This window comes from Agrilus planipennis, unplaced genomic scaffold, assembly GCF_000699045.2.
Source record: "Agrilus planipennis isolate EAB-ADULT unplaced genomic scaffold, Apla_2.0 scaffold274, whole genome shotgun sequence".
Lineage (NCBI taxonomy): Eukaryota > Metazoa > Arthropoda > Insecta > Coleoptera > Buprestidae > Agrilus > Agrilus planipennis.
This window is the reverse complement of record NW_020439013.1, coordinates 180,353-201,763: the sequence shown is the minus strand read 5'-3', so window position 1 is coordinate 201,763 and position 21,411 is coordinate 180,353. Positions and strand designations below refer to the sequence as shown.

The 21,411-nt window shown below is 30.0% G+C and overlaps 5 protein-coding genes across 8 annotated transcripts; 3 read left to right on the top strand and 2 right to left on the bottom strand.

Moving 5' to 3' along the window:
• Nucleotides 1–776: 776 nt before the first annotated feature.
• On the top strand, nucleotides 777–11,879 carry LOC108740932 (lisH domain and HEAT repeat-containing protein KIAA1468 homolog). Of its 2 annotated transcripts, XM_025976194.1 has the most exons (16): nucleotides 779–1,190; nucleotides 1,247–1,408; nucleotides 1,513–1,676; nucleotides 1,851–2,018; nucleotides 2,414–2,678; nucleotides 4,200–4,386; nucleotides 4,985–5,298; nucleotides 5,468–5,613; nucleotides 5,679–5,922; nucleotides 6,007–6,213; nucleotides 6,279–6,435; nucleotides 6,488–6,766; nucleotides 6,978–7,226; nucleotides 7,941–8,143; nucleotides 8,226–8,388; nucleotides 9,549–11,879. In XM_025976194.1, exons 1-16 carry the CDS (start codon nucleotides 977–979, stop codon nucleotides 9,787–9,789), a joined length of 3,363 nt encoding a protein of 1,120 aa, XP_025831979.1. In that variant the 5' UTR covers nucleotides 779–976; the 3' UTR covers nucleotides 9,790–11,879. The 2 variants fall into 2 exon arrangements, 1 of the variants encoding a protein (XP_025831979.1); XR_003231449.1 differs by lacking the exon at nucleotides 9,549–11,879 and having other exon boundaries at nucleotides 777–1,190; nucleotides 6,978–7,224; nucleotides 8,226–8,318.
• A 1,065-nt stretch (nucleotides 11,880–12,944) lies between these two features.
• Nucleotides 12,945–15,396, top strand: LOC108740936 (p21-activated protein kinase-interacting protein 1-like). Of its 2 annotated transcripts, XM_018475475.2 has the most exons (5): nucleotides 12,945–13,243; nucleotides 13,300–13,392; nucleotides 13,448–13,970; nucleotides 14,651–14,845; nucleotides 15,044–15,396. In XM_018475475.2, the coding sequence occupies exons 2-5, from the start codon at nucleotides 13,327–13,329 to the stop codon at nucleotides 15,208–15,210; spliced, it is 951 nt and encodes a 316-aa protein (XP_018330977.1). In that variant the 5' UTR covers nucleotides 12,945–13,243; nucleotides 13,300–13,326; the 3' UTR covers nucleotides 15,211–15,396. The 2 variants fall into 2 exon arrangements, with proteins under 2 accessions (XP_018330977.1, XP_018330976.1); XM_018475474.2 differs by having other exon boundaries at nucleotides 12,946–13,392.
• On the bottom strand, nucleotides 14,855–16,585 carry LOC108740938 (ribosome biogenesis protein TSR3 homolog). The gene is made up of 3 exons (XM_018475478.2): nucleotides 16,368–16,585; nucleotides 15,752–16,315; nucleotides 14,855–14,992 (listed from the first exon to the last, which is right to left on the bottom strand). The coding sequence occupies exons 1-3, from the start codon at nucleotides 16,393–16,395 to the stop codon at nucleotides 14,949–14,951; spliced, it is 636 nt and encodes a 211-aa protein (XP_018330980.1). The 5' UTR covers nucleotides 16,396–16,585; the 3' UTR covers nucleotides 14,855–14,948.
• Nucleotides 16,586–17,276: 691 nt separating this feature from the next.
• Nucleotides 17,277–18,344, bottom strand: LOC108740939 (transmembrane protein 170B). The gene is made up of 3 exons (XM_018475479.2): nucleotides 18,189–18,344; nucleotides 17,924–18,132; nucleotides 17,277–17,750 (listed from the first exon to the last, which is right to left on the bottom strand). The coding sequence occupies exons 2-3, from the start codon at nucleotides 18,041–18,043 to the stop codon at nucleotides 17,505–17,507; spliced, it is 366 nt and encodes a 121-aa protein (XP_018330981.1). The 5' UTR covers nucleotides 18,044–18,132; nucleotides 18,189–18,344; the 3' UTR covers nucleotides 17,277–17,504.
• Nucleotides 18,345–18,798: 454 nt separating this feature from the next.
• Nucleotides 18,799–21,167, top strand: LOC108740937 (craniofacial development protein 1). Of its 2 annotated transcripts, none has more exons than XM_018475477.2 (4): nucleotides 18,799–18,904; nucleotides 19,041–19,259; nucleotides 19,969–20,446; nucleotides 20,662–21,167. In XM_018475477.2, the coding sequence occupies exons 2-4, from the start codon at nucleotides 19,061–19,063 to the stop codon at nucleotides 20,768–20,770; spliced, it is 786 nt and encodes a 261-aa protein (XP_018330979.1). In that variant the 5' UTR covers nucleotides 18,799–18,904; nucleotides 19,041–19,060; the 3' UTR covers nucleotides 20,771–21,167. The 2 variants fall into 2 exon arrangements, with proteins under 2 accessions (XP_018330979.1, XP_018330978.1); XM_018475476.2 differs by having other exon boundaries at nucleotides 18,843–18,989.
• The last annotated feature ends 244 nt before the right edge of the window (nucleotides 21,168–21,411 follow it).

Genomic DNA, 21,411 nt, shown 5'->3' with positions numbered 1-21,411 from the left:
AATCCTGTAATTTAAATTTTACCAACAAATTGTGCGTCGTTTGCGAGTTCTAAATATGTAAGTATAACAATGGTGCATTTATTAATTCTGTTACAAATAAGAAAATTGTTTCGGCTTAGAAATAAAATGTCAATTGTTCAAAAACTACTTAAAATATAATAATTTGATTGGGTGCCATTTGTGCTTGAAGGCTGATCTAATATGTAAAGCAGAATTTATCTTTATATTATTTATTAATAATAATTGCATAAAATACATAGATAAATACTACTATATTTCATTGATATGACTAATAAGTGTGCGCCATGATTCACCCATAGATAATAATATGAACATAGTAATGCCATTATAATAAATAATATAGAAATAAACTGCGCTTACCATAATAGTTCAATCTTCAGACACAAATGACACTCAATCAATTGAATCAATTAAATTATCATATCATCAGCAGTTTTTGAGTAAATTGACATTCAATTTCCACCTATACTCGAAAAAGTTTTCCTTTTCTTAAGAGAACCAATAGACACCCAATTATGATACTTACATATTTAGAACCCGCAAACGACGCTCAATTTATTGGTAAAATTTGAATCAGTGCATTATTTATACCGGGTGCCGGTTTCACACGACTGCCCTTACATCTATGGCCCTTACCATGTAATTTTTTTTTGTTTTATACTTCGGCGTCTATTAGTTTATTTCCAAGTTCCAGTGTGGTCCAACAGAGGGCGAATGATAATAGCCATATGTTAGCTATCATAGATAATAGATAGCATAGCCATGTTGCCACTTCTCCCTGCATCATCTCCTGTGACAACTGCTCAATTATTATTAATTACTGTCAAATATAGTGAAATTATCTAACCTGGAAGCAGAAACGTATTTATTGTATTTCTAAACAGAAATTCCCAATTTACTTAGTTTGCTTACTACAAAATTGCAAAATGCAAGCCACACGGCTCCTGTAAATAAAATGGCCAATAATGGAAGTACTTCTTCGAAAATAGTAGAGAAGCATTTACATTATGATGAAATAGCTTCAAAACTGCTAGAAGACAGATTTTTATTAACAGCTCTTGAATTGCACACTGAACTATTAGAGTCAGGAAGAGAATTAAAGAAATTGCGTGATTTTTTTTCGAATCCTGGTAATTTTGAACATCAACAAGAAACTTCATCTTTGACATGTATGTATGTTTACTATATTGATATCGTTTTATCATGTTGATATCCTTAATTTTAGCACGTTCTGGCAGTCAGGTAACATTAGATAGTTTAGATCTGACGAGGTTTTCAGAAGATGATGAAAAGCAATATGATGATAAAGTAGCTGTTTTAGAATTTGAATTAAGAAAAGCAAAAGAAACCATTAATGCATTAAGGAATAATTTAACTGTTGCAATAGGTTTGTTTGTTTGTTACAATTGTAATTAAGTGGCATATAAACCATAAATTTTGTTTAATACATATTACTATTGAAGTCATCTAAATTATATTATGTGATTACAGAATCTGAACAAAGAAAACCAGATAAGAAAGATTCCAATTTTACAAAATCAGAAGAAATAAAGCCACATGAACAACGAGCATTAAATTTTCTAATAAATGAGTATTTGTTGCAATATGGATACAAGCTAACTTCTATTACTTTTGCTGATGAGAATGAAAACCAGGTATGTAAATTTAGCTGACGGTGTGAAAAAACCTAAATGTGTTTTTTTCTGTTATCTTATTTTTCAAAATTAGTATGTGGAGACAATCCCACAATGTAAATTGCATTTAATTCCAAAAATGTAGAAGTTTATTTTTTCATTACTACTAATTAGATATTTTGTAAACAATTGTAGGATTTTGATGATTGGGACGATGTAGGTTTAAATACAGCAAAACCAGCTGAACTGCTTGCAGTTTATAGAAAGGGTTTAAGGCAGACTACTTCTAGCATCAACTCTATTGCAACTCAAACTGATGAAGTTAATTCTAAAGAAGAATTTAACAAAATTATTAATAAATTGGTAAGTAAAGAGAAAATGAGAATGTATGTTTTTTTTACAATAAATGCAAGCTGCTGTTTTAACAATTGGAATTGAACACTAACCATTATTAGTTTTGAACTTTTCCAAGTAGCAAAATACATTACCAGGTATCATAATAAAAAGTTAAACTTTATATCAGTAGCCCTTGATAATTTTGGAGAGGGAAAATTTGTTAATTTTGATTTAAGTAACTGCTAACCATCATTTAAAGATTATTATTTATTTATTTATATATTGATAAACTATCAAATAAATTTAACTTTTGACTTTTATTGACTCTAGAACGAAATTGTTATTGTTACAAATTTTTGTGTACCTATTCTGTGTTTGCTATTTATTAATAATAGTTTTAAAATATATCATTGTTATTATAGAGAGAAGAAGTTTCTGAATCCAATAACAAAATTGAAATATTAAATTATGAAATTCAACAACTGAAAGAAGAAAACAATAATTTACAAAAGAAAAAAGATTCATTGAAGACTGGTAGTAGTTTAGATTGTTGTTTGGATTTCAAAGAACATGCAAATTCTTCTGAAAATTATGCTATAATCGAAAAAGAATTGACAAATGCTAGTAGTTCGCCCGAGCATTTTGAAATAATAGAAAACACCGACGATTCCCAATGCAGTAACAAAGGTAGATTATTTTATTATTTCATTAATCTAATAATAAAAGTATTGGTTAAACGACGCAGCTGAAAGTATAACAGAAATAATTATGTATGACAATAGTATTAAAATTGCTTACTTAATTCTTTGTAAAAATAAGAAAGTAAGAATCTGAAGGGTTTTTATTAAACAAAACTTCAAGGGTTGCTTCCCAGGGTTACTAAGAATACTTTGAGGAATTTTGGAATGCCGCTCTAATTCGAAGATACTGAACGATCAGTGTAAAGTATTCTTACAATAATCCAGTGAATAATTCCTTCAAGTTTTACCATGTGTTTAATAAATACATCTTGTATTTCAATCCCGAAAGTCCAAACATTGGTAAAAAAAATTAAAATCTTATAAGTAGTACTTTCGGCGATTACCTCCTACATTCAAACGGACAAACTTTACCTCTTTATAATATCAGTAAGATTCCATTATGAAGTTTTAAAAAGTAACGTCTACAACTATTAGTAATTGAAAATAGTCATGTCACAGTACGTATTTAAAACAATTAAGTTTCATATGCTTGAAAGATTAGATATAATAATGTCAATGCCGTCTGTAGGGAGTACCCAGACCTCGTCTTCATGAGACTAATTTTTTTTATTAAACAAATTCAAATAATACGGAAAATTAAACACTAAGCAAGTACTAAAAACTAATTGATAAAAGTAATTATAACATAATAAAATAAAAAGAAATAACACTACTTTAAAATAAATTGTAAAATTTGTTTAATATGAAAAGTCATCTGTTTTGTACCTTGTACCATGGCGAATAATCTGATGTTTTTTAAGTTTTCTATGACCACTTGAAAGAGAGATATACGCGAAATTATATACGACATACTTTTCATTTTATATTTATAAGTGAGGTGTAAAAATAATATAAAATTTAATAATGTTTTATTGAAATTCATTTAAACAAATATTTTAATGTAGATACTAAGCGGCGTAACCACTAACGGCAGGATTGGACATTAAAATAGTTTCATAAGGCCACTATATTTTAGTAATTGTTAGTATAGAAAAACCTGGTGGAATAAGTTTATTCAACAATTTCGAAAGCTCCCGTTTCCTATACTTTAAGGAAATATTAATAATCTTGGTGCCATTCATTTTTATTTTTATAATTATGAGGTAAATCGCTCAACAAACACTCGTGATTGCTTCAGCTTCGGGGTAGTTACAATATTCTTGTCACTTCTTATATTTTGAAGAAATTATTTGAGGCATTTTTTTAAGGCATAATTTCAGACCTCACTTCACTTAAAGCCAGCACTGCATAAGGCTCACACTGTAAAGTGCTTAAGAGTTTTCCCAAATTTTTGCGAGAATTGTAAATTGCAGCCGTCATTTCTTTCACAAAATTTAATAATTTATTAAAAAAACAGCTTTACGGTTTAGTTGGAAGTCCGGCAAAAATAAACGTTATACTTTAAACGATAAATTTTCGTACGAAAAAATAAAATCTAATTCTCAAAACAATTAAATTGTTAACGCAGATAACTATCCTGCATCACTGGATAAGGTGTCAAATAACGGTAGTAATGAAACTGATTGGACAAATATCAGTTTAAATAAGGAGGATTGTGCAAATATTAATTTAGATGAACACAAGAACTTCAAAATTGAAGGGAATAAACAAGAAATTGTTGACCTAGATCTAACCGACTGTGATATTTTGAACAGGTAATATGTTTTACTCTCATTTTGTCCTTGTATTTTATTGAATTAAAAGAATTTTAATATAGTAATCTGTCACCAGTGACCGTTTAATATAAAGGAATGTTCTATGACAACAATGTCCTATGTAACTAACCACTGATGGTAAAATATTCCATTTTATGAAACGGCCACTAGTGGGACTTACATTAAAATATGTATCAAAATTAACGTATATTTTTAATTTTAAATAGTTTATTATATTTTTTGTTATGACATTCCGCGGAAGCATTTTACCTTTGGTTGAAGGCTTCTTCAGGGTACTGATTAGTGTCTTTAAAAATAGTTAGTATAGAACGTTTTCAATACTATTAGGATAAAGTCTTCTAAAAGCAATTAATATTAGTGTACCTATCGTAACTGATGTCTAATGCTTATCAATCGTCTTCAGATTTTCTAAAATATCTCGGTTTTTTATGTTTATGATTTTGACTTATTAAAGGTGATGTTTAATTCAACTAAAGTTCATAGTAAGTGTATCTCCTCTTTTTGATATATTATAACGTAGTAAGTAAAATTTTGAACTGGAAAAATCATTCATTTGTATAATTTTGATTTTAACTAGGAAATTACCTCAAAAGTTTAAAGATGAACTTTTCTCGAAATGTTATAAAAATATCCCAAAAGACATTAAAGGAAGTTTGTGTGAAAATATCCCAAAAGGCGAAATTTCAAAAAAAGTATTAATAGATATAATTTGCGAATCTCTGTTACGAATAATTCCAAATGTTATTCTCAACAAAAGAGAAGAAATTATCCCATTATTGGTTGTGATAGTACTATTAAGTAACAATAGTTCTGAAAGAGATAAACTTCTTCAGCAACTGTTTAATCTCAAGAAGAAACCGTCAGAAGAAGAGAGATTATCTATTTTATCTGGTAAGAATATTTTTTTGTTATCACTTCTACATAAAATAAAAATGTGTATACAGTAGAACCTCGACAATTCAAATCTTCATAAAGTAAAAAATCCTCTATAATTAATTTTAACTTGTCGAAATTCTACTGTATACCGGAAAGAGATTAATCTTGTTTTTTCATATGAAAGGGATAACAGCGATTGCAGAACGTTCAGGGCAAAACTTGGTTCAAAATGAAATGTTGCCTCAATGTTGGGAACAGTTAACCCATAAATATCTGGAGAGGCGCCTACTTGTCGCAGAGTCCTGTAATGTGTTAATTCCATACATTTCTGTAAGTATCAAAGCAATAGTTTCTTACTCAATAAGATTGTTATGTTATGCTCAAAATTTCATCAGAGTCCAATTCGAAACTCACTTGTTCTATCAATGATACAACAAATGTTAGAGGATCGAGAAGACGGTGTAAGAGAAGTGGCATTACAAACGCTTGCTCTGGTGATTGCACATTGTAATGACCCTGATAAATATTATCAATGTGAACAACTTACTCTAGCAACCTTGAACGACGCAAATGTTATCATATTTAATAAAAGCATACAGTATCTCTTTCCTTCTTTAGCTCAGTGGGCTACAGATTTAGGTAACAACTTCTTTTTTCTTTTAGTTACTGATCTTTTTTTTAATGAGGTATTCTTATTTCGATTACCAAATATCAATGTTTCAGGTAAATTAGAAAGTAGTTTAATAAAACAAATTTTGCACAAACTTAATAAGCACATAAAGGATTCCACCTCTGAAAGTGAAGACATTACTGATTTATCAATGAGACTTATATCAGTATTAGATCATCTATTGCCTTTCATACTTGTAGAAATAGTAAATAGATCTGATTTAGCAGAAAATTCTGATAAAAACATGACGATGGAAATGAGTAAGTCGTAGTCTTCGAAATAAATTATAAAATTAAGTGAATTTATTGAAAGTTTATTATTGTAGGATCAGAACTTACCAAACTGTGTACAACATTATCTAACCCATTAAACTTTTATTCCGGTGATTTTAATATTGGAGTCATCCTAAATGATTTTGACAAATTAATAGAAAATAATACTTCGATTACTTGGAAACAATTGGAATGGTTTTTAGATAACATGTAAAACAAATTGAATTTCTAAATATTGAAATAATAATTACTTTTTTTGTAGGTTGCCTGATTTGCTCAATATGGTTTCTCACGTTCAAACATCAAACCATAAATTGTTACATAGTTTTATAAGTCTTTTTTTACATATAAGCATGACGTTCGGTAAACCCTTTACTTTGCGTAAAATTCGTCCTATTTTCGACAGTCACATTTATAACCTTGAAGCTATTCTCTCTAGTCACAACCACGGTTATGCTGGAATAGGAATTATTCCAGTGTACCTGGTTTCTGTTTTAAGTTATTGTGATGATACCGAAGAACTTAGTAATGTATTAAAAAGGTGCGTTGGTTATCTAGTTTATAACTTGCTACTTTTTTTTTTTTTTTTAATTTAAAATGTGCAAAACCGTATTCATTTTTAACTTTTTAAGCAGCTCTTAAAATAGAATGGCCCATTTTTTATTATAAAATGATATTGTATTGTAGTACTTATTGTTGTACCTTTCTTTCTTTGGATGTTAAAATGTATTAATTGAAATGCATTCCCATAGGTTTATATGCGCTCTTCCACTTTGTGGAGTGCCGTTAGATTGTTTGGAAATAGCAGTAAAAGGTTTATGTCATTTGGGAATGCAAGACCTAGTAGCAAGTTGTCTTTGGGAAGGAATTGTACATCAGCGACCACTTGTAAGGGCTGCAATGGCAGGACTATTAACTGTTGTTGCCGGAGAATGTGGCCACACTTTACTTTTGTCCAAAGTTGTACCCGCTGTAGTCACCTTAGCTAATGATTCAGAGGTGTGAGTATCTTTAAAAATGATTTCATTTAAAACAATTTGTACACTATTAAATGTAGAATACAACATTCTCTTGCCACTGAGAAGTTACGCCATGCGCATATATTACACGAAAGAAATTTCTATCTAAGTGGGCGAAGTAGCAAGAATCAGCTAGTAAATTATAAAATAAGTGTCAGTATAAAAATATACGGGGAGGATAGGACATAAAAAAGATTATAATAAATAAAGCATATCTAATTGAGGGTTGGATAATAAATAAAAATTTTTAAACAAATCATATGATACAGAACGCGGTAAATATTATAATGCCGTCTTTAAAGATTATTTAGACCTTGTTTATATTTCTAAAAAAAAGAAGTATTGAGTCATATTAGTCATACGATATTGCAAAATAATGGACGAATGGATCACATCGTTTATCTTCAATTTGGATAGGATACATAATATATTAATGTAATTCTATTTTGTCTAATTGCGCTAGTATATTTGTTATGGTTAATTTGCATTACATACGTTTTCATCGCCCGTAATAAGTTTTGGTTTTTAAGTTATTTAATAACAGTAAACCTTCATTTGCAACTTTGATTAATTATCGCGTTTCTCATAAAACTTAATATAATGAGGGATAATATCTTCAGAATAGTATATTTATCGGTATTCATATACAGATTTTCTAAAAATTTCATACACTTCATCAAATCAATTGATTTACAGGTTTGTAAAAACAGCAACAATTCCCACTTTAGGAAGTTTGATAGCAGATTGTTCTGTGGCAGAGGTTCGAGATAAAGCCTGCATGCAACTTCACACTTTCTTGTTAGACCAAAAACTAAAGGAAAATCATTCTTTCATTAGACAACTTGTTGTTACCTTAGGGTCAATTGCAGATAAATGTTCACCGTCGTTCAGAGATGACAGTAAGTATATATTCAAGATAATTGTTTAATTTTTTCTTATTGTAAATAGACCTGCAAGTTTTTTTAAAATAATTATTTTCAGTAATACTTAATCATTTAATGTCTTTATCGGCATATACGGCACAAATGCCAAACGTTAGCAGAAAAGTTGACATGGTCTTGGCGCTTTTAGATGCATTTAGTAGTGTAGCATGTATGCCTCTCAACAAGCAAATAATTTCGACAACGCTTCTCCCAGGATTAAGGTAATTTTTATTTCTACAATAGGGATCATTCATAAAATACGTTCGCAATTAAGAGGAAGAAAAGGGTATTGCTTAGCATAACGAAATATGACAGAGGGAGGTCTATGAAAATGTGACGTTTCGCAGTTCATCAATTTTTAATGTTTTTTTTTAATTTAGCACTTCTTAACCATTACGATAAAAAGTCATTCTCATTGCTATTTTTACTTATAAGTAATCGTTTAGATTTAGAGGAAAGTAGGCGGGCTTTTGTGACGTAATATACGTTAGTGGGGTTCGCTTGAAAGTGTGATTTACCGTGACGAAGGGGAATGGACCTCCCTCTAAAAAAGTGAAATTCTGAACGGCGTATTTTATGGAAGACTCCTTAGGTACAATACTTATTTATTTGTTTTTTAAATTATAATTCCATTTCGTTATCATAATTAATCATGAAAACTGAAAACAATGTACCATGGGTTTCGTACCAAAAAGAAAAGTTAAACTCTTATGTAGTAAGTCGAGTCCCTCTGTTTTTTATTTGGTTTACGGTGTACCCCTAACACTGATAAGGTCAAGGCTGATCAAGCACTACCTCTTATTTGCATATTTTTTCAACTCAGCTGTGGATTTGGAAAAAATCGTCTTGTGTAATTGCCGATATTCTAGGACTAACAATAATGGTTGTGGCTGGGCGTTGATTTAAAACTTGTCAGCTACCTTTATACATACACATTTATAGGCAGCGTAATATGTTAAAAAGTTACCTTTTAATTTTTCTGGATATGTAGTACACCATTGAAAGGACTAATTTTAAAAGGTTCAAATATATTATACAATATACACGAATATATAACAGGTTTATACAATTTTTAAATCAAATCTCCAAACATTCCGGAATGTGTGTCAAAAGCATGCTTCCCCATCTTTACAAGAAAAGCAGATTTAATAGTTTTTAATTTCCTATTATCAACAGCATTTTATTGTTGCAGCAGTAAGAAAAATTGATGGTACGGAACCCTCTGTACGAAATTCAAACTCGCACTTGACCTTTTTTGTACTATAAAATTAAGTTTTCTATACACTTAACAATAATTAAACATTTTTTATTATCCGTAATTGTGTAAATGATTGTGAATAGGATCTTAGGTACTATTTTTTAAGTATTATTGAATTTTCAGAAATTTAGAAACTGTGATATTGGAAAACCAGCCGTTGTTACCTCACAAAAATACCATTTTATCTCTAATTCAAGAAACGGAAAATCGAGGAGATCAAAATTTATTTCAATCTTACTCTGAAAAGGGTAACTTTCATTCTCAAAATGTGAGTCAAGGTGTTGAAGAAATGAAGAATAAAATGAGTAAAGTGTTTACTAAATCGCCGTCAACAAATTTTCAAAATATATTTAAGAAGAAGTGAAACAGTGGCGGTTTCTCTTAATGATAAACTTCTGGAAACTGTTAAGAATAATAGGAGCAAAGTGCCTTCAGAATTTATAAGCTTAATGCATTTATAAAAATTATTAATAGTTTTACGAGCAGGTTTTTCAGATGCAACATAATTATTTATTACGTTGAAAGTATTATTTTCTAAATAATATTTTTTATTGATTTTCTAACAATGTTCCATTTTATTGTGTTAGTGAATTAATTTTTGAATGAATTTTACCCACTACAGAGAACTTCAAATTAATGAGGAAAAAAGTAAAAGGTATCTTATTTTCATTTTGTTGTTATATTTCAAAAATATTCCTATTTATTGTGGTACATTAATAGTAATACAGTATTGTTTGTTGAATATTTAAAAAAGGTTTGCATAGTAAAACAGTAGTTTGCAGGTATTAATAGGATGTGACGAATTAAAATATTTTTGCCAAATATAAAAGCACAATAACTTATATCTACTATGATGCCCATTATATGATAAGTAATAATTATTTTTTGACTACGAATAACTTACTTTTGTGATTTTTAAGTAGGAATCGAATAACGCAGCTAACGTTTGTAGTTATACCTATGAAAGCTTAAAAATATATGAGGGATTTAGGAAAGGAGACTATCGAAATAGCCTGCAAAGAGGAAGTGAGCTATAAAATGCAGGAATAGCAATAACAATGTATTTAATGAATAAGTAAAGGTCTACAATAATGATGATGTCGATGAACAGCAGAAATGACGATCTGACTGCCCTGCAAATTCTACAAACAGAATGTATGAGATACTAGTGTAAACTGATCGAATGTCTCGTGATAGACATACATTCACCATTCATACCACAATTAAGCGTTTCCCCACATATTGCCTTAATATCAGTCAATTTAGGTAGAGCATCTCTTTGAACGTTAAATCGTATTTTAATCTATAAAGCATCAGTTTAAAATGTTGTTCAATCTATTACAGAGTGGTACATATCCTTCTGACTACTCCATCTAGTAATATTGGTAGTCTCCTTTATGAAACCGTTCGAAACAAAAATCGGAGGACACAAATGTTTAAAAAAAATAAAGAAATAATAGTAGAATCTTGCAACTCTAACAATTTTAAGCACTAATAATAAATCTGTGTCGGTATCTTAACAAAATATTTCACGTTTTTTTTTTCAATAATTGGCAAAAATGTGCTTGCAAAAGAATAATTCTGAAAGGCATAGAAAAAATTGACAAAGATAAGAAATCTAAATTTAGTTTTTAGTCTCGGTGTACCTTTTCGTATTTTGTTTCAGTTTCCGGCCTTTGGCATTTTTAATTTTTTAAAGCCGCAAGGGTTGTCAACCAACTAAAACCATATAAAGGATGTGCAAATAGCTAACGTTTATAGTATTAACAGTAAGGATTGTCTTTACTGTTTGTGTGTGAAAATGAGCTAAAAGAAAATGTTTGACCTTATTTGAACTTAAATTACTACTTTATTTATCAATTTTTAAATGGTTTTCTATAGTATTATTTTACCCTTTTGAAAAATTGCAATTGTAAACTACAGCAGAGTGAATACATTATCATCGTAATAATATAAGTAAAAATAATTTAACTTTCTATACGTTTTATAAATTAGTAATTTTTAGAGAAAAAACTGAACAAAAACGTGCTGATATTACGTTATTAGTTTTAAAAAATGCTTATTAAAGGTACAAACCTAAATAGAATGTTAATGACAATAATTATTTCTTTGTTTTTTTCAAATACATGGAATGTCTTTTTTAGAATAAGTTTTTTAATTTTAGATAGAAAAGCGATTGAAATGTTTTAATCAAATTATGGCATTATTAAAACATCTTGTTTACTTTTTAAAAATGCGTCTATAAATTCTCTAGGTATTTTTATAACGTCTTAATTAAGTGACAAAAATTTCTAATCACGAAGTAAATGTACACAAGTGATCTGTTTTTCATATTTACTAAAATTTATTATGATAGATATTTGTTATTGTATACTTACAAAACCTGAAGATTTTTTTGATAGATATTTTTCTTTTTAATGTTTTTATATATTTTTTATTATTTATGGATTTGTTTGCGTAAGAAAATATATGTATATCTGATCTGTTTGTGTTGTAGATTATAATTAATTAAATCCAAAATATACACTGGATAATCAGTATTCCAGAATATGAAAGGTAACATCTGGAGGCAGTGTAAAGTGAATCTTGTGGTACCGCCATAATGTAGGGAGTGCAAAGAGTATGGGGTTAACAAGTCGTCAGTGATTAAGAACAGTTGCCAGCTTGGCACATCAGACAAGATAATTGCAACGATTATTAGTAGTAGCCTGCACTCGGTAGTTACTATTCGATTGGCAAAGTTACTATTAGCACAAAAATTAGTTGACTATTCGCACGCATGAAGTGGGCGGCCCTGGGCATATAGCGTCTGTAGAAATTGATCATGCCCAAGAAAAGTCGGAGCTCGGAGGAGTTGTCTGACGTCAGGAAGTACCGAATGTACTGTACCTTGTGCGCTAGTGGACAGACGACAGAGGCTAAGTAACCGAGTTTGATTACTTACTCCTGACCGAGGAAGCATTTCTGTGGGTTCATTTCTCACGAAGCACTTTCACTACTTATCTCAACGAGTCGTATCCTAGCAGGGTTGCTACTTTGGGGATTGTCGCGGGTGAACCAATTCCCGGCGCCAAAGGATGACGGAGATAGCATACCAGGTCGTTGAATAAAAAGTCGGAGTTGATATAGAAAAAAAAATACAACGTTTAATTACACAAAACGCTACTGAAATGAAACTTCTTCAAACACACAAACATACAGGGTTGGGGATTAAGGAATTGGTTTAATGGTATTATTTGTACACTATGAATTTAAATTTTACACCATACATTCCGGAGTTGCCCGTAACGAACGTTGCATTGAAGCGCGCTCACGGCTCAAGCGATCCCCGCTACGAACTCGACTACGTGGCCGAGTAGAGGGGGGACATCCGTTGCATGATTTCGTTACATATCAACTCACATAAAACGAACTTGCCCTACTGTGCGTAAAGAAGTTTTACTTGAAAAACAGTAATTTATTCTATTATTATATCTAATTTTTAATTTTTTTAGGGTCCTTAGCTTATCTATGTTCTTGTCTATACTATGGTCTCTAGTCTCCTTTTATATTTGTTATTGAATCGGCATATCAATGACTAATGCGTAAACGTCTATGGTTAACGCCGTCACGCGTATAACATGCGTATAACCTCAAACTTCAATGCACGTCAACGGAATGAAGATTCATAGTCTACAGATTTATGACTTAGTTAAGTGTGAAAGTTTGTCTAATTTTTTATTAATAAATGTAAGACAAACGTAACATAAAATAATAAAAATTAAAAAAAATCCTGGGGAGGCTAACTTATCGGACCTTTCAGAGAAATTATCTCTACTGTATGATCTGTAATATAATCTGTGACTATAATCAACATAGTATTTAAATATTTAAGTGACTCCATGTGACCGCTTAACCAAAAATGACTTTCGAAATTGTCGCTGGTACATATGAGCAATTCTTATTGGGTTATAACTTCCAAAGCAAGGTACATGTATATCTAAACATGTGTGCAATATAAAAATTACACAGCTTATTTTCAGTGTGGTGAATTAAAACAAAGTTTTGCTGTAAGAAGTCACACAGGAAGTATAAAATGCGTTCATACGTTGAATCGATTTGTAGCATCTGGTGGAACAGATGACAGAATTTTTATATATGACCTTATATCAAGAAAAGAGCATTGTATGCTTACTCAACATGTTTCTTCAGTAACATGTGTGAAATTTACTCCTGACAGAAGTCACATTATTAGTGGTTCTGCTGATGGTACATTAGCTATTGTCCGTGTTGGCAACTGGCAGTTAGAGAAACTCTGGGAAAAAGCTCATAAAGGAGCTATTGTTAATATAGCAATTCATTCCAGTGGCAAATTAGCTCTAACCCTTGGTTCAGACCACACGTTACAAACATGGAACCTTATCAAAGGAAGACAAGCATATGTCATTAATCTAAGTAACAAAAGTAAAGACCCTTCAAGTTTAGAACATATTATGTGGTCTCCGTGTGGCAGTAAGTTCTTACTAGGAGGAGGTTATTATACAGAAATTTGGAGTATAGAAAAAGGTAACACTTCTCAAACAAAGCATATCTCTAATAGATAAAAAAACAGAATTTAATGACAAATCTGTGGGGAGAAGACTTCTAGTTTCTATGGTAATATTGAAAAAAATATTCAATCTTGATAGCTTTGATTCGTTCGACCCCTTATTCTAAGTAATGAAGACTAAGTGGGGGAGCAACATTTTTTAAGCATTTCTTGGAATTTATTTAAGAAATATGTCAGGCTCATACTTGGCGTTGATTATGTTTAAAGTTTAGTGACATATAAGTGGTTTTTGGAAAGTTAAAAAGATCAATGTTAAATTTTGCAGGTATATGATAAAATAAAATCAAAACCATAAAACGGAGTACACATAACATGTATTACGTTTTTTTTATAATACGTAATGTAATAAGGACACAGTGAATGTCATTCACTCATGCAAGGTCCATACTTACATATACGATCAAAACTACAGGGTGAAAACTATGAAGTCAGCTTAGTATCCTAAGCATACCCCTGATAATAGTATGATAATGTCCACTCCCCAGTAATAATTTTCGTTATTTAAATAACTTGAAGATACTACTTTTTCAAGCAACATCCTTAAAAATCAGTGAATGTAATTTTCAACTTGAGTGCCTTTAACTTTTCTAAGAAAATCCAGTAATCAATAGACATTAATGTCAGCCATCTTTTTTAGGAGGTATATTAAAAAGCATTAAGCATTCTTTCAAAGTAAGCTGTTGCATCTGGTACAAAAAAAATACATTATTAGTAGGATATGAAAATGGACAGTTGGGAATAACTAATATAGAAACGAGCAAAATAAATGTTATAGAATGTCATAGTAGTCGCTTAAAAAGTATTGCCACAAATTCTAGTTGTATAATAACTGGTAAGTGACATCTATTGCTATTTCCATTTTATTAATTTATAAAATAACATAAGCTTATAACAGTGATAATACATTAAAGCCAGTCTATTATACCAGTTTACACTCAGTCTTCTTCAGAATCTGAAGATGGTGGGTAATCTGGTAAACCTAAAAAGTATTCAAAGAATCTTATATTAAATAAGTAATATTTTCTGAAAGGGTCCAGTGATGGAGTTATTAAAGTTTGGGATAAGGAATTTCAAGAAATTGCCAAATGTAATACAGGGTGTCGAATAACATGCTTGGATATTGCAATACCTCCAACTGGGAAAGAAGATAGTCATGAGAGTGAAAAAGTAGAAATGAAAAGAAGAAAAATAAAGTGATGGAAATGATGAACTATCACATAGTTACTGCTATATCAATGTAATACTAATTATGTTGCACCAAAAAAAAATGGAAGAAAAAATGAACAATTATCCAAAAATAATTCATAATAATCAACATTGTGGTTAAGCTGATTAATTACTGAAAGATTTTTTAATACTGTAATAAATAAAAAAGAAACACTATGCGTTTCATTGATTTATAGATTTTAATCATCATATAATCTTGATAATTTAGAAATAAAGAAGTCAATTGCACCTCATAAAACAAACTATCGAAAAAGAAAAGGTGAAATGATTATATGTATTCCAAGATACTTTATATCAGTTAAATAATTAGCATAGAACATCTTATGAATGCACACATCATTAAAAAATTCATATCACGTTCTTCTAATAATCCTAAAGAAATTGTAGCAAGGATTATCACTTTGTATGACAAGAAAAAGTTTTAAGGGACACTTCCTTTTTTAAGTTATATGATTCATAATAAATGCCATTACTTATATGTTTCTTAAATTTTAATTCTAACAAAACTTACTGAGCCTATTACTCTTTTGCTCTTCTTCAACTTCCTTTAAGTATTTGGTTTGTACTTCGATTACGGATGCACCATCACTGCAAGCTGCATATCTTTTTAACAAATCACCATTTACTTCAAAGAAAGAGTGGCCCCAAGAAAATTTAGATAAATAGTATTCAGAAATGTCAGGAAAACCAGTTATATAAAGTGCAGCAGCAATTGCCTCAGCACAACTTAGTTGACAAGGTTTACCATAATTAATTGGATTTGCAGCGACAAGAAATGGTAGAAGTCTGCCATAAGTTGGACGAAGAGAATTAAGAGGCGTTTCTTTAATTTTGGCCCAAGAACAATCTACAACTGCTATTCCCTTAGTGTCTATAATGTTTTTGTCAGACGGACTTAGACAATGTGCAGCTGTAGGAGTCAAAACAATTCCAGGAAACCTTTGTTTCACTTTAAGTGGCTTTAAAAGCCCAAATCTTGCTAATTTACGTCCAGAACATTTTTTTGCATCACACTGATTAAAATCCCACATTGCAACGGAAAAATGAATTTTTGGCACCGTCTCCTCGTCACTCTCTGTAAAAAATAAATAGTTCAACTAAAACGTAATTTAAGTACAATGTATTACCTTCATCGTTATACTTTAATTCCTCCATTTAACAATATGTAACCAAATAAAAGCAACAATTCTTTATTGTACTTATACCTTTATGATTTAAACATATCACATTGAGTACGTTCCACTAGGCGCAAACTAATTAAATAAATTTATAATAAACTCTATTTAGAAAAAGTAAAACTCATTCGTTTAATGTTATTGTAAATTATTGATATTTTCAAAATATTAAACATAACCTTTTAAAATTATGTCATTTTGTCTTGTCAATCATTGGATGGCAATGACCATAGACATATATTAATGGCGCATAGACATATATAAATGAACGTGCCTTAGCCGTATGTGGTTGTAATAATTTCTTGGATCGAAAAGTGAGGGAGATGGCGTATGGTTTCGGATTAGTGCTATCTCTTTCATGACCCGCTTACGCACTGTCGTGAGAGAGATGGATATTGTCCGAAATTTCGTCCCATCTCTTTCTTTCGTTGTACCACAATTCTGACCGCTAGGGCATGTCCATTAGTAAACGTCGATGGTGGCAGGGCTCTCTACTATTATAAAATCAGGCCAATTTACACCATAGATTGTTTTCACGTTTCATATACAGATTGAATGTTTAAAAATATATTGTAACTTTTTATATTATAAATGCGCTTTTTTTCTCTAAATAAAAAAATTGCCCTCTATTTTCGCAATAACTGAAAGCAATTTGGAGTATTAAAAAAATCATTTTAATCTTATAATCACGTATAATAGCTACTACAGAAAAGAATGAAATCCAACGATGCCATACATCACCGTAAGAAAGTAAACGAAGTGTTCCGAGAATGTAAGCTAATTGTCTTGCTTTCACCTTTTTTTGTCCAACAATAAAATATTTTAAAGTAATTATTACAATTTTCAATGAGTAATGACGAATTGTAACTCATCAATTTTATTTACAGTGCAATATATACAAAACTTACTTAAATAAAAGATGCAGAAAGGTCTAGTCAGGACCTTTACTGAATGTGATATAATTAAACATAGTTTTTAAATTACCTAGAAACTAGCACCAGTATATTTAGGATACCTAACAATATATCACATTAAATAATATCGGCTTACTCTTAAACTACTCTGCTCGTGAGTAAAAATGCTATACCATTACAAAGTTGCTAATATTCGTGTAAAACCTATAGAGGCAGATAGTACAGTCTGACCTACACCCCAAAATAGGGCATATAACGGTTCCATTGGGTAACTTGATGCTCTATACACAAAAGCGATAACTGCACTACTAACAATGCCAGATGTTATAGGTGGTAAAACACCCATTACTAGGATTAGTATTGGAAAATATTTTCCATATTTATGCTTACGTAATGTTAAAAATGCTATTATTGCTGCAGCCTACAACAAAAACACATTAAATAAAATTATTAAGATAGTTGGTATATATATATATGTATATGAACTGAGGAAGAAACTACAATGCAAATACTTAAATCTAGAGTGAAAATTATTATACATGACATTTATAGCTATATTGTAGAAAAATGAGGTTGAACAGTTTTTTTACTTACTGTATGAACAAAAATTGAGGAAAATAGGGCCCATAGAAAAACATGGTACCACATTTTTGTGAAAGTATTGAGTGCATCTTGTCGTAATGAGAAAACAGTAGCAACAGAATCCATGCACATGATTTCACTACAACTAAATACTATGTCAAACTCATGTTTTTTGGTAGGTTACACTTAATTCGTTCATCTTCAATTTGTCGTTTTATTATCTAAAATAGTGTGGTCTTTTAGATAACGTTAAACTTAGTTCACAAATGTTACTTACCTGTAAATAAAGGTAATCTTTTATTAAAACTGGAATACTATCTAATAATTTACATTTTCATTAGTTAATTACTAGAAATGATGAATAAAAACTAATAAAAGTATTAACGCATGTCATAAACATTTTCGTTGTCTTTTCAGTAGCTGATAATATCCGATATGTTTATTTTTTATTGTACATACAAATAAACGTCGAATATTTTGAAACTATATTGTGCAATTCACACAATAATATTATTAGAATTATATGCAATCCTTTTAATAATTGAGACCATTAAAAATACAATTACAGACCGAATTTAAAAGATCATTTTTACTCAAATGATTATGGAGCCATATATTTTAAATCGATAACAAAATAGCATAATTTAAAAAAATAATCAAAGCATAAATATATGTTTTTTGCATTTTCGACGAAGGAGTATGTAATATATATTGTTCGATGTAAAGCTTTTTCATTTGGTATGTAGTCCATACTCCATAGAGCATCTGTTTATAAATAATAAACTATACATTTCGTTTCTGTCAGTTTCAGTCTTTGTATATCTATTAACTATGGTTTACCTAGTCAAGGGTTTCAGTTGAGTTTCAGTCATTTCAGTATTATTCATAGATAGTGGATATACGAAGTGTACTTATTGGAAATGATATTGTTTATCTATGGATATTGTTTTTAGTCGGTTTCAGTGAATTTGCTGGTGATTGCTAATTTTCCTGGTAAATTTGCAGTTAATAAATTGAAGCCCATTAAAATAAGCGATTTATATGTTACGATCAAATTAAGTCCAGCGTAATTTTAAAGGTTTTTATTTAATCGAAGATGTGTTTATTCTTTATTGTCTTTTATTGTAAGGAAGGACAACTTCTGTAAGAATGAACACCGAACATTCAGAAAGTGATACCAGTGATGAGGACTACAATCCTAATGAAGAAAAAACAGAAATAGTATCTGAAGAAGAATCAAATGATGATTCAGAAGGAGCACATAGTGATAATGAAGAAAATCTTAAGAAAGGAAGAAAGAAAGGAAAAAGTAAACCTGCTAGAAAAAGAACTAAGAGAGAGTCAGATGGTAGGGTTTTGTTGTGATTTTATGAAAACGTAGATTGCTATCTTCGCTTTTTTGAAAACTTACCTTTTGTTCTTGGAAATAGTTTAAAATGGCCAATTACCGAAAGCCTACATAAAAATAGAGGGAAGGAGGAGGACCTTTTAAATGTCGGTAAATCATACCTAGCGCCTTATTCCTGTAAATAAGAGGAACAGCTTGATCACAACAACACCTTCGTTAGTGTTGTCTTTTCTTACCATATCCTTATGGTGTGGAATAAAATTTGGGGACATGTTTTGAACAAAATTATTGCATGTGACACTTGTCAGTTGCGTTAAAATCTTACTTAAGTTAAGAATGCTTTCATCTGATTGCTTATTAGTATTAAAGGTTGTGGTAGGAAAAACAACATGAATGAAGTGAATGTTGTCGGTATCATGTTCTTTCATTTGTTTGCAGGAGTATGGACCTAAGTATAATTTTGCAAAGTAGAACAACCCTGATTTTTTCCTGTAAGTTTTTCATAACTGCGCCCTTTTAAGCCATTTCCAAGAAAAAAGTTGTTTTCAGAAAAGCCATTGTATACGATTTTGTAAATTAACAGTAGTATTTATTTTTATAACAGAATTCGATTTCAAAGTTCAATTTACTTTTAAAGATGTTTTTCTAGTTAGATTACTACATTGGGTATTTTATTTTTTCTTATTTGTTTCTTACACATTTTTTTTAGAGGACGAAAATAAGACAATTAAAACTGAAACTCGAAAACCAGAAGATGAGAAAAAGCGAGTGGATGCTCTCTGGGCAGATTTTATGAAAGATACTGGTTTTAAACCTCGCTCAGAACTGCTAAAAAATGAGTCAAAAACAAATACAAGTAGTGAACAACAACAAAAGAAACCTGAACTTAAAAAGGAAGATAAAATTAAAATTACCCAAGTATTCGACTTTGCTGGAGAAGAAATTAAAGTAGAGAAAGAAATTCCAGTAAGTTCAGATGAAGCAAAAGGCTTGGTAAATGAAAATAGCTCTACCTCTACAAATTCTGGTAAAAAAGTGCGAAAAGGTGGTTTGAATTCTGTTCTTGGTCAGATTGGAAAAAAAAGTAAAATAAATACCTTGGATAAAACAAAATTAGACTGGGATCAATATAAAAAAGAGGAAAATATTGAAGAGGAATTGAAAGCTTATAGCAAAAGTAAAGATGGGTAAGTTTTTGTAACAGTATAGTTCTAAATTTTTTTTTCAAAAATGTCATAGGTAAGCATGATTGATTGTCATTGGAGCCACAAGCCTTATTTTTTGTAGCTTGTCAGTTTCTCATTTAATTAACATATAATCAATCACTGTGTCTTCATATCTTATTGACATATTTTTTTCTGGGTCAACCTACCATTAAATTAATAATATATTCTGATTTTAGGTATCTTGAGAGGCAAGATTTTCTACAAAGAGCAGATTTACGACGATTTGAAATTGAAAAAAGTGTTAGAAATTCATTAAGAGCTAATAGATTAAACAATGGCACTTAACTTTGAATAGAATTAAATAAAATAAGAAATAAGGAAAAACGACCATTGGAAAATGAATATCTATGAACTAATTTCCACAAAGTTCACTCTAAAAATTGTGTAGTGAAAACTGTTTCTAAAATCATATTTGAGTGTTGGGTGTTTAATTTTTTCTTTTATTACAAGTAATGTATAATTTCACAAATCTTTTAAGTTGCTGAATCATATTAATCAAAGAAGTTTTTAACATGCTTTGAATACAGGTAAGAACTGAATATATAATTGCTTATATAACATTCCTGTTTTATAAAAAAAGTTAGTTGTCATTTATCAACAATTATTGTAAATTTTGAAATATCTAGTTACTAGTTAGTAATCAAAAACTTTGCATTTCTTTGGATTGTATTATTTATCGTCAAATTAAAAATTTAAACTGTATATTTTTCATTAGTGTTAATTCCCACGTCCCGAATTTTTCAGTACAAGTATTTAAAAGTGATAAGAATTTACTTACAATAAGAATAAGGCTATTAAATATATCAAATTGTTAGTTACTTAATAGTGGATTAATATGGAATATTAATTTGAAATCATTTTTTGGACTTTTTATTTACCCACTACAAACTATTTTTCCCTCATTAATTTGAGGTAGTTTGTAGTGG